The sequence below is a fragment of the Cricetulus griseus genome, chromosome 8 (assembly GCF_003668045.3).
Source record: "Cricetulus griseus strain 17A/GY chromosome 8, alternate assembly CriGri-PICRH-1.0, whole genome shotgun sequence".
In the NCBI taxonomy this organism is placed as follows: domain Eukaryota; kingdom Metazoa; phylum Chordata; class Mammalia; order Rodentia; family Cricetidae; genus Cricetulus; species Cricetulus griseus.
Genome location: NC_048601.1, coordinates 98,759,062 through 98,774,382, shown reverse-complemented (window position 1 = coordinate 98,774,382; position 15,321 = coordinate 98,759,062). Strand labels below are relative to the sequence as shown.

At 54.5% G+C, this 15,321-nt stretch overlaps 1 protein-coding gene across 1 annotated transcript in view; it reads left to right on the top strand.

Moving 5' to 3' along the window:
- Positions 1 to 13,303, top strand: part of Sspop — a 52,706-nt gene extending 39,403 nt beyond the window's left edge. The window contains exons 76-104 of the mRNA XM_035449064.1: positions 2 to 148; positions 304 to 533; positions 788 to 829; positions 990 to 1,145; positions 1,588 to 1,797; positions 1,948 to 2,115; positions 2,915 to 3,046; positions 3,142 to 3,388; positions 3,628 to 3,780; positions 3,854 to 3,900; positions 4,108 to 4,452; positions 4,738 to 4,905; positions 5,452 to 5,582; positions 5,848 to 5,972; positions 6,215 to 6,261; positions 6,675 to 6,953; positions 7,281 to 7,439; positions 7,602 to 7,718; positions 8,315 to 8,453; positions 8,595 to 8,797; positions 8,913 to 9,040; positions 9,135 to 9,277; positions 9,374 to 9,420; positions 10,168 to 10,385; positions 10,929 to 11,024; positions 11,158 to 11,227; positions 11,438 to 11,568; positions 12,583 to 12,733; positions 13,281 to 13,303. Of these exons, the coding sequence (XP_035304955.1) occupies positions 2 to 148; positions 304 to 533; positions 788 to 829; positions 990 to 1,145; positions 1,588 to 1,797; positions 1,948 to 2,115; positions 2,915 to 3,046; positions 3,142 to 3,388; positions 3,628 to 3,780; positions 3,854 to 3,900; positions 4,108 to 4,452; positions 4,738 to 4,905; positions 5,452 to 5,582; positions 5,848 to 5,972; positions 6,215 to 6,261; positions 6,675 to 6,953; positions 7,281 to 7,439; positions 7,602 to 7,718; positions 8,315 to 8,453; positions 8,595 to 8,797; positions 8,913 to 9,040; positions 9,135 to 9,277; positions 9,374 to 9,420; positions 10,168 to 10,385; positions 10,929 to 11,024; positions 11,158 to 11,227; positions 11,438 to 11,568; positions 12,583 to 12,733; positions 13,281 to 13,303 (4,252 nt within the window). The remainder of the gene's footprint in view (position 1; positions 149 to 303; positions 534 to 787; positions 830 to 989; positions 1,146 to 1,587; positions 1,798 to 1,947; positions 2,116 to 2,914; positions 3,047 to 3,141; positions 3,389 to 3,627; positions 3,781 to 3,853; positions 3,901 to 4,107; positions 4,453 to 4,737; positions 4,906 to 5,451; positions 5,583 to 5,847; positions 5,973 to 6,214; positions 6,262 to 6,674; positions 6,954 to 7,280; positions 7,440 to 7,601; positions 7,719 to 8,314; positions 8,454 to 8,594; positions 8,798 to 8,912; positions 9,041 to 9,134; positions 9,278 to 9,373; positions 9,421 to 10,167; positions 10,386 to 10,928; positions 11,025 to 11,157; positions 11,228 to 11,437; positions 11,569 to 12,582; positions 12,734 to 13,280) is intronic.
- Positions 13,304 to 15,321: the final 2,018 nt, after the last annotated feature.

The following is a 15,321-nucleotide window of genomic DNA, read 5'->3' as shown; positions in this document are numbered from 1 at the left end:
TGCTGACAGCCCTGCTGCTGCAGGAGCTGGGGGTGGCCAGCACTGCCCCCAGGACCTACCCAGGCCTTCTAGAAGATGAGGGCCAGACCCTTGGACCTGGAGATGAGCTGGCCCCAGGCCAGATGCTTCAAACGGTCTGTGGGAATTGGTAAGGGAGCCTCCAAGGTGGGGGCTGGGCTAGAAGGTGGGGCGTAAGGAGGGTTTCTAGGGCAAGGGCAGGGAACCTGGGCTGTATCCTCTTCCTTTGCCTGGCTGGGCTTCCTTGGCCACTTTGCCCACCCCTCAGGCCTGTGCTTTCTCCAGCTCCTGTGTTCATGGGAAGCTGTCTTGTTCTATGGAGGAATGCTCCAGGGTTCATGGCAGCTTCGGTCCGTGGAGCACATGGAGCCCGTGCTCCCAGCCCTGTGGTGGGTTGGGTACCCGCACCCGAACTCGGCAGTGTGTGCATCCACACCCCACACTTGTTCCTGGTGGACTAAGTTGCCATGGGCCCCTTCAGGACCTAGAATACTGCTTCAGCCCGGAATGCCCTGGTAAGGGAAATAGAAGCTAGGCAGACACCTGCCCGGCCAAGCGTGGCTCAGCCTGCCTTTGTCCTCTTCTGTACCTGTTTACCCTGCTGGTATCTCTGGGTTTTCCTTCCTCTCGCCCAATAGCTCTAGACTCCTGTTTGGGTCTACAACCAGCACTTCCGGAGATCTTGCCAGATGCTCTACACTGTGCTTGGTGCTGGTAGGGTACATTGCAGGCACCAAAACACTTCTGAACAGGGTCTTCTTTTACACAGGGGCTGCAAGGTCCATGGTCGAGCCGGTGACAGGCCTTGCAGGTAGCCCAAGTCTCCTAGAACCTCTCCAGTATGGCCTTTCTTTGGGAAGAGCAAGCATTGGGCCTCTTCCCTCCCCATCCCTACTTCCTGGATGGGCTGGAGCCCTGGCTGACTAATTGGGAAGTATACCCACTCTCTTTTCTACCCCTTCTCCCCACAGGAGGCTGGGGCCCCTGGTCCCCGTGGTCTCCCTGTTCCCACAGCTGCACAGACCCTGTTCATCCAACATGGCGCAGCCGCACACGCCTCTGCTTGGGCAACTGTACAGTGGGGGACTCCTTACAGGAGCGTCCTTGCAACCTACCCTCATGTACAGGTATGATTCTGAGGCTCGACCTTAGGGCCCTAATCACAGCCTTCAACCAACTCATCCAAACCCACACCTGGACCTCAATATCCAATTTCTCTAGAACGATCTAATGATCTAATCTAATCCCAGATCAGTGTCTGACTTTAGGCCTCTGTTTGCTTTATCAGCCCTAGCGACTGTCCTGAGCCCCGCCAAGTTCTAGCAGGTCCCTCGGTCCTCATGCATGTGTATGGGCAAAACACTCTTTGTTGGGTTGTTCCCTGATCCCTCCTCAGCAACCCCATGAGTCAGGGATTGCTGTCCCCTATGCTGGGTGGGGAAGTCTGGGGCAAGAAGGAGAGCCTGGGGCAGAAAGGAGAGCCTGGGGCAGGAAGGAGAAAGAACCTGGGGCAGGAAGGAGAGAGTCTGGGGCAGGTTCTGCTGGTTCCATATCTTGTTCACGCTGCAGCTCTGGACCTGTGCCCTGGCCCTGGGTGTGGGTCAAGGAACTGTTCCTGGACATCTTGGGCTCCATGGGAGCCTTGCTCCCGCAGCTGTGGGGTGGGCCAGCAGCGTCGCCTACGAGCATACAACCCCCCTGGGCCTGGGGGACACTGGTGTTCTGACATCCTGACTGCATACCAGGAGCGCCGCTTCTGCAACCTGCGTGCCTGTCCAGGTGAGGGGAACAGGGGACAAAGAGTAGCTTCAGGCGCCTCCCGGCTCTGATGCCTGGCATCTCCTGATCATGCCACAGTTTCTCCCGGCTAGTGGGATATGTGGGACACTCCGTAGGAGCCAAACCCTGATGCAACTATTCTCCTAACAGTGCCTGGGGGCTGGTCCCGCTGGAGTCCCTGGTCCTGGTGTGATCGCAGCTGTGGAGGGGGCCGATCCCTGAGAAGCAGAAGCTGCTCCAGCCCACCACCCAAGAATGGGGGAGCATCCTGTGTTGGGGAGAGGCACCATGTCCGGTCCTGCAATCCCATGCCATGTGGTAATGCAGTAGTGATAGCCACTTCCTGCTTACTGAGCTTAATTCTGCAAAGCTCTCTCCACCCCACTCTAACTTCATTCCCACTATTCCCATGGGATGTAGGAGACCGGCTGCTAGTTTGCTGGCTGCTTAGGAAAACCAAGATGTTCAGAGAAGGGATGGCTGGATCTGGATACTGGGCAGAGACATCCTATGTGTATCTGGGTCCTTTGTGCCTGAGGCCAAAATCAAAGATTTGTCACATACCTGGCTCACCTCTGGGACGTCTTCCCAGACTTGTCTGTCCTCTTGACTTCGGGAGAACCTTCTAGCCCAGGCAGTTCTGAGAGCTTGTGGATGATGCCAAGGGTGCACTCCATCCTCCCAGATGTAAACCGAACCAGAGACTACAACTGAGCCCTTGCCCCTTCTTTTCTTAGCTTCATACCTTCTTTCCAATGCTCCCAGCCCTAAGAGTCTTGGCTACTCCAGACTCATCTGTCATGAGATCCCTGTTTACACTGCACACTGGCTCACACTGCAGACCAGGGCTGTAAGTCACTAGGTGAGAATGTTAGCTTCTGAGATGGACAGATTAGTCTAGCTTCACGAACACTTGCTGGATTACCAGTTAGGCTCTGAGAACTTACTGGAGGAGAACAGGAGCTCTCTGTGCACTTAGACTAACCTAACCCCAGTGCGCTGCCAATATGGGGAAAGGGTAGACCCTGAAGCCTCTAGGAGTCCCTGATAGGAAAGAGAGAAGGGTCTTGGGGCAGCCGGGAGTTCTTGACTCTGGGCTTCCCCACTCCCCTGCCAGAGGAAGGCTGCCCAGCAGGCATGGAGATCGTGAGCTGTGCCAACCGCTGCCCCCACAGCTGCTCAGATCTGCAGGAGGGAGTCATGTGTCAGGAGGACCAGGCCTGCCAGCTGGGCTGTCGCTGTTCTCAAGGTACATGATAGAGATCCTTCTGGCTCCTCAGGAAGCTCACAGTGGGAAGGCAAGTGTGGTCTAGATACCAGCACCAACCTGTTGACTTCCCACAGGGTTTTTGGAGCAGGATGGTGGATGTGTGCCAGTTGGGCACTGTGAATGCACAGATGCCCAGGGCCGCAGCTGGGCCCCAGGGAGCCAGCACCAGAATGCCTGCAACAACTGCTCCTGTCAGGCTGGGCAACTCTCCTGCAGTGCTCAGGCCTGCCCACCTCCTGCCTACTGTGCTTGGAGCCACTGGTCTGCCTGGAGTCCCTGCAGCCACTCCTGTGGACCTCAAGGGCAGCAGAGTCGCTTTAGGTATGGGTCTGGGTGACCAGGGCCTCCTGCGTGGCATGTACTTCCCTCTAACAGAATTCCTGGGTACTTCCTGAGTTCATCAGTGACTTTGCTCCATCCTGTGTCCTGGCCCAGTTTGTGCTGGTCACCTAGGACTTTCCTTAGCCCCTTCGTGCTTACTCTGGACTTCCTCCTTGAAGCCAGAAGGATTATATAGGACATGAACTGTCTGCCCCTTCTCTGCCCCTGGCGCTACCCAGGTCCTCCACATCAGGCTCATGGGCACTGGAGTGTCAGAAGGAGCAGTCACAGAGCCAGTTTTGCCCTGAGGCCCCCTGTCCGCCTCTGTGCCTACATGAAGACCACCCTCGTGCCCTGGGGGACAGCTGGCTGCAGGGAGAGTGCCAGCAGTGGTAAGCACAGGCTAGGGAAGGGTACCCACTGTTCTGCTGGACTGCAGGACTCTGAAACTAGGCTCTTTTCTAGTTCCTGTACCCCAGAAGGAGTGATCTGCAGAGACACTGAGTGTGCAGGTTTGGGCTCCATCTTGTCCCTCACCTCAGCACCCCCTTACTGTCCTAATGTCTTGCAGGCCATCTCTTCTATGTCTGTCTCCCACCACCACCACCCCCCCCACACACACACAATGCTACCCTCTGTGCCACAAGGATCCCAACCTAACCTCTGGGTCTTTACTACCCCCCACTTGCTACTCTAACCTCATCTGTGCCCTCCTACAGTGCCTGGGGGCTGGACATTGTGGTCCTCCTGGTCCCACTGCTCTGTCTCCTGTGGAGGTGGAAGCCAGGTTCGCACTCGATCCTGCATGGTGTTATCTCCTCAGCATGGGAGCCTACCTTGCCAGGGACCAGACACTCAGACCCAGCCCTGTGGGCAGCAGCTGTGCCTGCAGGTGCTAGAGACCTGCTCCTGGGGAGCGTGGGGACCCTGTTCCCACAGCTGTGGCACAGGCCTGGCCTCCCGCTCTGGATCCTGCCCCTGCTTACTGACCGAAGAGGACTCCATGTGTAATGACACATTCTCACGTCTGGATACTCAGGCCTGCTATCTAGGGCCCTGCCAGGGTGAGTTGCTCCCCTGCTTTCCGTCCTAGGAAAATTCAGAGAATAAGTGTCTGCATATGCAAGATTATCTCTCTGAAATGCCCCTATATCTACCCCACGGCATCTTGCCTTGTATCCTCAGAGCCCTTTGCCATGTGCTCTCTTTACCTACTTTGAAGGAATCTACCCAGTGGGACCTTTCAGAACCCGTGGCTCCCTCTTGCCCCTTTCCAGCTTGGACAGGGATGGGTGTGGGCACAGGGGATGCTCTGGGAGCCACTAGTCTACATCCCTGCCCATCTCTAGAGGACTGCATATGGAGTGACTGGAGCAGCTGGACACGCTGCTCCTGTAAGGTCCTGGTGCAGCAGCGTTACCGACACCAGGGGCCAGCGCCTGGCCGGGCCGTGGGGAGTGCCCCCTGCACACGTCTGGACGGCCACTTCCGGCCATGCACCATTGACAACTGCTCAGGTAAGGCCCAGGAATGAGCAATCAAGGAGCTGATGAATATGGGTAGTGGCAGGTACCCTCATGTAGACCCACTGCCCATAAGACCACAGTGCAAGTGCCCAGGGTTTGCACTGGCCCTTGCCCTGGGCACACAGTCGCTCTTGCTCTGTCCCATCCACTAGCTACACCAATCACAATGTCTCACTGTGATTTTCCATTTGACAGCTGCTGGCCCCACCATTTTTACCCTCAGAGGCAGGGTATCTCTGTCCCTCATCTTGTCCCTTTGTGCCCCACATGCCAATTTCTAAAACACCCACCACAATTCTGACTCCATGTAGCTTCTTGGATCTTGAGACCCAGCGATCCTAATCTTTCCTGAGGAACACAAGCTGAGCAGGAGCTAGGTAGAAGGGTTAGTCTTTCTTGGCAGGCAGCAGAAAGTGACCTCTTGTAGCACGTGCTTTGTTTTGTGATGAGATGGTGCCCACGGGCTGCTCCTCCACCATCATTTCCCTCCCCTCCCCTCCCCTCCCCTCCCCTCCCCTTCCCTTCCCTTCCCCACAGAGGATGGCTGCCCACCTCCCTTTGAGTTCCAGGCTTGTGGTTCCCCCTGTGCGGGGCTCTGTGCCACACATCGGAGCCATCAGCTCTGCCAGGACTTGCCACCTTGCCAGCCTGGCTGCTACTGTCCCAAGGTGAGCTCTGAAAGTTGGGGAGCTCAAGAAGGGAACACTCTGCCCAATTCCCCTGGCTGTCCTCTCCAGGACACCCATAGGGACCACCTCACTTCCATGTTGGGAACCTCTCTCTACTTTGTCACCACCCCACACACGGGCTCAGCAACACACATGTACACAGCTGGAAGCCAGCACAGCACATGTGCACAGCTGGAAGCAGGGCACATAGGTGACAGTGGTCCCTTCACAGTCCCAAACTATCCTCTCTTCTTCTCCTGTACAGGGCCTGCTGGAGCAGGCTGGGGGCTGCATCCTCCCAGAGCAGTGTAACTGCTGGCATACCTCAGGAGAGGGAACTAGGGTGCCCCTGGCCCCAGGGGACCACCTGAAGTTAGGCTGTAAGGAATGGTGAGTAAAAGGAGAAGGCGGGGGGGGGGGGTGCAAGGTAGAAGTCAGAAGTGGAGTGAGCAAGCAGAGGCCAGGATGAGCCTGTTTGGACCATTATAACCTGAAATCACATGACCCCAAGATGCCCAGCTTTACAGCTTGTTCATCCTGCCCCCAGAGCACCCAGCTCTTGGGCTGATGAGCTATACGTGGCTCAGCAGATTCCTAGTCCCCAAACCCACTCTGATGTGTTCCCCCCACAGTGAATGCCGGAGTGGAGAGCTACAGTGTTCCAGCCAAGGGTGTGAAGGTAATCATGGCCTTGGGACAACTGTCCCTGTTAGCCCAGACTGGAGTGCTTTGGGAAATGGAGCTAGCACTGCTAAAGCCAGGACAGTCCTAGACAAATGGTACCCTGCTCTGCCCAACACCTTTTTGTTCGTTGATTTGTTTTTTGAGACAGGGTTCCTCTGTAGCTTTGGAGCCTGTTCTGTAACTCACTCTGTAGCCCAGGCTGGCCTCGAATTCACAGAGATCCACCTGCCTCTACCTCCCGAGTGCTCAGATTAAAGGCTTGCACCACTACCACCACCTGGCTCTGACACCTTTCTTAATCCTGTTTACTACCCCTTTTGCTCATGATCCTGAGCTCTCCCTGCCTACCCATTGGGCTCTCTGGGCTGTAAAGTCCCTGAGACCAGCACAAACCCTTTGCCTTTATAGGTCTTCTGCCTCTGACTGAGTGGTCGGAGTGGTCCCCTTGTGGGCCCTGCCTGCCCCTAAGTGCCCTGGCCCCTGCCTCCAAGACTGCCCTGGAGGGACACTGGCCTCTGAACACATCAGGCCTACCTCAAACCTCGGTCACTCTGCTGGCTTCAGAGCAATACCGGCACCGCCTCTGCTTGGACCCTGAGACGGGGAGGCCCTGGACAGGAGACCCTGCACTTTGCACTGTGCCCCTCAGCCAGCAACGCCTCTGCCCTGACCCTGGAGTCTGCAATGGTAAAGGAGAGATACCAGCTAGCAGGCAGAATGGGTCTGGCATGCTGGCAGCAGGGGCTGTCCAGATGGGGGCAGGGTGGGGTGGGGTGGGGTGGCCATAGGTTAATTTCTGTTGTCAGGAATGAAGCAACATGCTAAGCTTTCTGCTTGCCTCTGGGGCCTGCTGGATTTGAGGCATGGTAGAGTCCCAGTAGCAGTTGGGGGTGGGAGAAGGAACCCGAAGGGCCTCAGGGCATGTTTCTAGGCTGGGAGGAAACAAGGTCTGGGGTAGAAGCTGAGGCTAATGGCCTAAGGCATTGAGTGCCTTTTTTATTTTTCCCTCCCCAGACACATGCCAATGGGGTCCTTGGGGGCCTTGGAGCCCCTGCCAAGTGCCCTGTAGTGGAGGATTTAAGCTGCGCTGGAGAGAGGCAAGAGATAGCTCTGGTGGAGAATGCCGTGGACCATGGGCTCAAACAGAAAGCTGCAATATGGGATCTTGCCCAGGTAACCAGTATCTCAGTATCCCAGCATCCCAAAGAGGCAGAGACTGGAACATTGGAAACGGCCCCTGAGGGAAATTGGTGATTGATAGTAGAAGGGAGGGTCTGCTTGGGGGTGGGATGGGCAGGAGTGCCCCCAGTACAGAATTTTACTTCTGAACCCCAGGGGAGAGCTGTGAGACCCGGGACACCGTGTTTACCCTTGACTGTGCCAACCAATGCCCTCGCAGTTGTGCTGACCTCTGGGATGGTGTTCAGTGTCTGCAGGGACACTGCAGCCCAGGTAACTGGCTACACCACAGACTGGCCTGGGGAACACTCTTCACTACAGGAGCAGGGATAGAGTAGGGGAAATTCAAACTATCGATCATGACAGGTCAACAGAGTACCTTGTTGGGGTCACTTTCAGCAACCACTTTGAGTCTCTTCTTGGTGGCTCTATCAAAACCTGCTGAGTTGCCAGCCTTGGTGCATACATCTGTAAATCCCAGCCTTTAAAAGCCTCAGGCATGAGGATTGCTTCAGGGCTAGCCTGGGATACATTGCAAGTTCAAAGATAGCCTAGGTTATATAACATGACCCTATCAAAACAAACTGCTGTGTGGAGTTGCACGGAGGTGTCTCCCTTGCATGGCCAGAGGGCGAGACCAGGATTTGAACCCAGTTTGCCTGTTGGAGGAACCCATTATGTAAACCCTGTCCCAAGCACTAAATTTTATAACCCTTTTATTAGCAAGCCATGTGTATTCTACTTTCACCGTATTCTCCTCTTCCCTGCTCACCCTCCCTGCTTTCCCCAGCCCTCTTGCTCCTCCTAATAGTAAACCATACTTCTATTTAAAGTCTTTTAAAGCACTGACTCTTGCTTTCCCCTCTCAGGCTGCCGGTGCCCCCCTGGTCAGCTGGTGCAGGATGGACACTGTGTGCCCATCTCCTCCTGCCACTGTGGCCTGCCCAGTGCTAATGGCTCATGGGAGCTGGCCCCCACACAGGTGGTCCAGCTGGACTGCCATAACTGGTATGCTGTCATTCTGCCAAACCCAGCCAAGGACTTTGGGTGGGTGACCTGGGGCAGATCAAGGCAATGGGCACTTCTGGGGAATGAGAGCTGTTTGTTATGACTTGAGGCCTGAGCCCTTGGTGTGCTCCCTGTCCACAGCACATGCATCAACGGGTCCCTGGTGTGTCCATACCTCCAGTGTCCAGTCGTAGGACCTTGGTCAGCCTGGAGCCAGTGCTCAGCTGCCTGTGGTGGGGGCACCATGGTGCGCCACAGGAGCTGTGAGGAGCGTCCTGAGGGTACACCATGCCAGGCCCTGGACATGCTGCAATGGCAAGAGTGTAATCTACAGGCCTGCCCTGGTGAGTGCCCTGGGCCTGGAGTGGCACAGCCCTCCATCTTTGCTGGCCCATGCAGTGGGTAGAAGAGGCTGTCTGTAACCTGCAAGTGCCCCCCCTCACTGTGTATGTTTCCCAGAGTGTCCACCTGGGCAGGTGCTCAGTACCTGTGCCACTTTGTGCCCGAGCCTCTGCTCCCACTTGCAGCCGGGCACCATCTGTGTGAGGGAACCCTGTCAACTTGGCTGTAGCTGCCCTGGGGGACAGGTGAGTCAGGCCACTGGCTTCTGGCTTCGGCGGGGGAAGGTGGTTGGGAAAGCATGGCGTTGGATCCAAGTGTAACTGAGCCTGTCCGTCTCAGCTGCTACACAATGGCACGTGCCTTTCCCCTGCTGCCTGCCCCTGCTCCCAGCTTTCCCTGCCCTGGGGCCTCACCCTACCCTTGGAAGAACAGGCCCAGGAGCTGCCCGCAGGGACTGTGCTTACCTGGAACTGCACACACTGGTGAGGGTTCAGAGCCTGGGCGGAGGGCAGGGTTGTTGAGATTGGGGTGGGGAGGAGGGCCAGGGGGCCTCTGAGCAGTTGCTTCTGTGTTCTTAGCACCTGTCAAGGTGGAGCCTTCATCTGCTCCAGCATCGACTGTCAGGGTGAGACATGGCTGTCCTTGCCTCTCCAAAGCCAAGACTCTGCTCAGGGAAAGAGGGCTCTGTCTGCAACCCAGGCTAAGCTACTTGCTTCAGAAAATACCTGCTTCTTGTCCACATGGACTGCTTCTCTGCCCTGAGGCCCAGCACTCCCCACTCTGCAACCCCCAAGCACCCTGTGTGTCTTTTCCACTCACGGTGGTATTTGCCAGTACAGTATATCTGCACTGAGCCAGGCTATATGAGTGAGGTCAGGAATTGAAAGGGAGCTTCCTGCTGTTGAAGAAGGTGAGGTCCACAGGGGTGAGTAGAGAAGAGGAGTCTGGCGTGAGAAACCCCAGACCCTCAGTTGCCCATCTTTGACACACTGGGATCTGTGGATTGACACACAGGCTTGGCAAGTTCCAAAGCACCCAGCCTGGCTGCTGAATGAAGGTGAGCCAGCCCTCAGAACAAATAAAAACAGGAGACTGTCTCCAAGTTTCTGGCAAACAGGCAACACCCTTAGGATGTGGCAGGGTACTGGAAATGCAGAGGTAAGGTGGACAGGGATTGGTTATAGGGCAAGATCTGTCTGGGCCAGTGTTTGAGGAATGGATCAGAGGGAGAGACGGAGCTGATGGATGGCTGCTGGAGACAGGGGCAGCATAGGAAGAGACAGGCAAAGTACCCGGGGAGTGTCTGGTAGGGAGGGCGACCTAGGCTGCATCTAGAGCTGACAGAGACAACAGGTGCATGGTCTTCCTGCAGGGTGCCCTCCTGGGGAAATATGGCAGCATGTGGCCCCAGGGGAGCTGGGACCTTGCGAAAAGACATGCCCAGAAATGAACGTGACACTGTCTTGGAGCAACTGTACTAAGGCGCAGGCTCCAGGCTGTGTGTGTCAGCCGGGGCACTTCCGCAGCCAGACCGGGGTCTGTGTTCCTGAAGACCACTGTGAATGTTGGCACCATGGACGCCCCCACTTGGTAAGACACTAACTAGCTGCTTTTCTTGTCCGAGGATTTCCTGCTTACTGATCTGTAGCTGCACTTCTTTTGGTTCCCTACTCCCAGTAACACACAGGCTCTGCACTCTCAGGACCCAGCTGGCCCTGGGTTGAAACCTCCCTGGCTCTAGTTTTCCCAGCCAGATTCTAGTCCTGGGCCAGTAGGCTGGCTGGAACTCCCAGGCTGGATTTAGAATTGAATTGTTACCATGGAAGCCCAGAGGGCTGGCTCAAAGAGTAAGGGCATGCACGTATTGCTCTGAGTCTCCTTCCCAGCACCCACATCTGGTGGCTCACAACCACCTGTGACTTCAGCTCCAGGGGATCCAGTGTCTTGGTCTCCATAAGCACTCACGCATGAGTGCACGTGCGCACGCGCACACACACAGAGAGAGAGAGAGAGAGAGAGAGAGAGAGACAGACAGACAGACAGACAGACAGACAGACAGAGAGACAGAGAGACAAAAAAAAAAAAAGAAAGAAAATCCAGGAGAGACCAACCAGAGCTTTCCCCCTCTTGCAGCCTGGATCTGAATGGCAGGAGGCCTGTGACAGCTGCCACTGTCTCCATGGGAAGAGCATCTGCACTCGACACTGCCCAAGCCTCACCTGTGCTCAGGTACCCTGTGGCCCTGTAGCCTTCTTGACAGCCCCCTAGTGCCTTCCCTTCATGGCTGGTCTTAGGGTTTCTGGACAGGCAGTGTGGAGCGATGGGATGTCCTCCTAAGTGGGTCATGGATGGCTCTTTGTAGGGCCAAGTGATGATGCAGGAGCCAGGGAGCTGTTGTCCCATTTGTCAACAGGACACTCTGGGTATGCAGGGTATGGTACCTGTACAGCGCCTTTCTCTGGTCTGGAGCTTTCTGCCTCATGATCACACACCTAGCCTGCTATGTTCCCATCTACCCAGGCTTGCCTGCATGGGGATCAGAGTGGTTCCCTCATCCCAGGCTCTGCCCTGACATGTCTTTTGCCTAAGTCCCCGGAGTCATGGCTTCTTCCTTTGCCTTGGGGCTACCCCTTTACCCGCAGAGGAGGAGCCAGCCTCCTGCCAGTACCTCACAGAACTCAGAAACCTCACCAAGGGTCCCTGCCACCTGGATCAGGTAGAAGTGAGCTACTGCAGTGGACAGTGCAGGTCCAGCACCAATGTCATGACTGAGGTGAGCTGGGAGCTGCCTTACAGATCTACCGGGCAGGTCAGTCAGTGAGTACCCTGAGGGCTTGACACCAGCTGAGGACCTGGGGGAAACCCAGAGAACATGAGAAGCACAATCCATTCTCACAGATGACAGAATTGCAGCCCTTCTCCAAGGTGGTGGTATGCATACATGCCCAGAGTATGCCTCTCAGGCCACTGTGTCCCTCTAAGCCAATAAGCCAAGATGCCCACAAAGAAAGACTCAGGGAGGGAAAGTGGCTGAGGCCAGACCCATCAGACTCACATCTGGATGGTGCCCAGAGTTGGCCTTTTACAGATACACCCTCCTGGACTTTCCCTGTAAGGTCTACACCCGAGCAAGCCCATAATCAAGTTCTCTCTGTTTGCTCTCCTTGGTCCCTGCTTCACCCCATGGCTCCCTTAGCTTCCAACCTTGAGTGTTGTAACTCAGGCCTCTAGCATTCCTTTTGAATGGAGACATGGCTCCTGGCCCTCCTGGGCACGCTTTCACCAAACACATTTGGAAATTATAAAACACTGTAAAGAAAGAAGACAGGAACAGAGTTTGGAGATTTTTTAACGTGACACGTATGAGTGCCTGAAAGAGTTATAAACTATACAAAGGTTGTAGGTAAAATTAAGTCACTGTTCTGTGGGGCAGGAGGGTCTGCTCTAGAAGGGTAGCCAGCCTCACAGTGCTTAGGATCTCAGCTGTGCACTTAGGGTTTGTTAGCAGATTCATGTGTGACTGGCCCATTTCCATCCAGGCTTCCCTTAGGGTGGAAGCTACACCCTCACCCTGATGCATCCAGTCATTGGAGGTTCAGCTGTGCTGGGGATGGAGTGAAGAAAGTGGGCTTCTTGAGGAAGGGGGCTTGGTGGTGATGCTCCCCACCCCCAGCTACCTTGGGAGTCCACAACAATTGGAATTTAGCCCTTCCTCCTTGGAAGGGAAAGGCCAGGGGAAGAGAGGGCAACTCCATTTTGCTCCCACTCAACCACGTCTCTTTCCCAGGAACCCTACCTGCAGAGCCAGTGTGACTGCTGCAGCTACAGGCTGGATCCAGACAGCCCTGTGCGGATCCTGAACCTTCATTGCCCCGATGGCCACACAGAGCCAGTGGTGTTGCCAGTGATTCACAGCTGCCAGTGCAGTGTCTGCCAGGGTGGGTCTGGCTGGGGAGGGAGAGGGGCTCCACGGGGCCATCCTGGGCAAGGCCAGAGCTCTCCTTAAGGAGGCCTCAGGAACATGCACAGCACAAGGCCCCATTCTTCCTTGGTTTTATCAGGCTACTTTGACCTTTTCCCCTCCTCCACATTCTACTTATTCCTTTCCAATTACACATCAGCTTGGCTGTTTGCAGTAAATTGTACCTGGTTCAAATCTCAGTCTTCTGAGAGGTCTGTACTCACAACCCCATCCCTTAAACGGGCCTAACGTCTCCACGGGCTTGCTGGGAGGACTCTGGAGGGGTTTGCATGTGAAGTACAATTGGTTAAGTTGCATCCCTGATGTGTACTAACTGAGGTCATGCCATGTGCCAAGTGTGGAGGAGACACAGAGGAAGGGCACCACAAGCTAGGTGGAGGGTGTGGGAGAGCCAGCTTCACCCTGCACTCCCTTCAGCTCTAGCTCGCGCCCTCTGCAGTGCCCCAATTTGTCCCACCTGTCCATGCTGTCTTCACTAGCCCGTCTCAAAATTCTGTCTGCAGGTGGTGACTTCTCAAAGCACTGACAGGCTCTGCTGGACCATTCACTGCTGTCTTTCTTGCAGCCATGGGGGCTCTGTGGTGTCCCAACTTCCTTCAGTGTCTACTTACCTGCTTCTGATCTGTGGCATTAGCATATTCCAAATAAAGTAATTCAGGCAACTAATGCTGACAGACTTGTGTGTGGTCTCTGTTCCTGGTCTCGACAGGGGATTGGAGGGAGAGCTCAGCCTAGACGTGAGCAGCAGCTCTGGTGGGTCTACCATGCGCATCATGGCACTCGCGGTGGCTTGAATAAGTCACTCCCCACCACCGCCCTGGTTTCCTCAGTTGTTGTAGGACAGGGTTGAATCTGAAGACTGAAGAGCTCTTGTATTAGACACACGTGTCTCAGGTCATATCCTTCAACCCAGTGTGATTGCATCACAACACAGAGAAAGAATTCTGGAATATTCAGGCTGTCCTCTTAATGACAGTTTTATTGAACTGTAACTTATGTGGTAAGAATCTCTTTCTCTCCCGCCTCCCCTTGTGTGTGATTAAACAAAACAGAGTTTATTTATTTTATGTATGAGTGCTCTATCTGCATGTATGCCTTTATTCCAGATGAGGGCATCAGATCCCACTGTAGACGGCTGTGAGCTGCCATGTGGTTTCTGGGAATAGAACTCAGGTCCTCTGGAAGAACAGCCAGTGCCCTTAACTGCTGAGCCATCTCTCCAGTGCTGTGTGATTTTCAAGACATGATCTCGCTGTTTGAGACCTGGATGGCCTGGAGCTCACTATAGACCAGGCTGGCCTTAAACTCAACAAAAGTCCACTTCCTCTACCTCCTGAGTACTTGGATTACTGGTATGCCGTGGCACATCCAGTCAGAAATTAATTCATTTTAACTTTGAACTTTAATGACTTGATTAGAAAGGAAATAAAGTTGCACAAACATCGCTTCCACCCAGTTTTAGAACATTTCCATTGTTTTCCTGATTCTAGCCCCAGGCAAGCACTAAACTGCTTTTCATCTCAATAGAACTGCCCTTTCTGAGAGAAGAAGAGGGGAGAGGTGGACATGAGGGTGCCGGAAGGTTGAGTGGGGCCGGGGAGAATACAAGAGAGCGAGAAAAGAGAAACCATAATAGAGGGAGGCATTATAGGTTTAAAGAGAAATCTGGCACTAGGGAAATTTCCAGAGATCTACAAGGATGACACCAACTAACAATCTAAGCAATAGTGGAGAGGCTACCTTAAATGCCTTCCCCTATAATGAGATTGATGACTACCTTAAATGCCATCCTAGGGCCTTCATCCAGCAGCTGATGGAAGGAGAAGCAGAGACCCACAGTTAAACACTGAGCTGAACTCTGGAATCAAGTTGCAGAAAGGGAGGAGTGATGAGCAAAGGGGTCAAGACCAGGCTGGAGAAAACCACAGAAACAGCTGACCTGAACAAGGGGGAGCTCATGGACCCCAGACTGATAGCTGGGAAACCAGCATAGGACTGACCCAGACCCCCTGAACGTGGGTGTCAGTGAGGAGGCCTAGGCAATCTATGGGGCGTCTGGTAGTAGATCAATATCTATAGAGGGATCCTCTCTCAGCCTAGACACATGGGGGAGGGTCTAGGCCCTGCTCCAAATGATATGACAGACATTGAAGATCCCCAGGGAAGGCCTCACCCTCCCTCGGGAGCAGAACAAGAATGGAATTGGGGGTTGTGGGAGGCAGGGGAGGAGGGGAGGGAGAGGGAACTGGGATTGTCATATAAAACAAGCTTGTTTCTAATTTAAATTAAAAAATAAAAAAGTACTGCCCTTTCTGGACATTTCATAAATGTGTGGCTTCTTTCGGTTAACCTGATGATTCTGCGGTTCACTGACATTATAGCCAGTTATTGTTTGCCAGTAACAGTAGTTCATTCCTTTTTACTCCTAAATAGTAGCTATTGCATGGATCGTCTGCAAAATTCCTATCACCTGACAACTGATGGTCACTCCTATGGTCACCATCTACCATCTGACAACTAATGGTCACTCCTATGGTCACCATC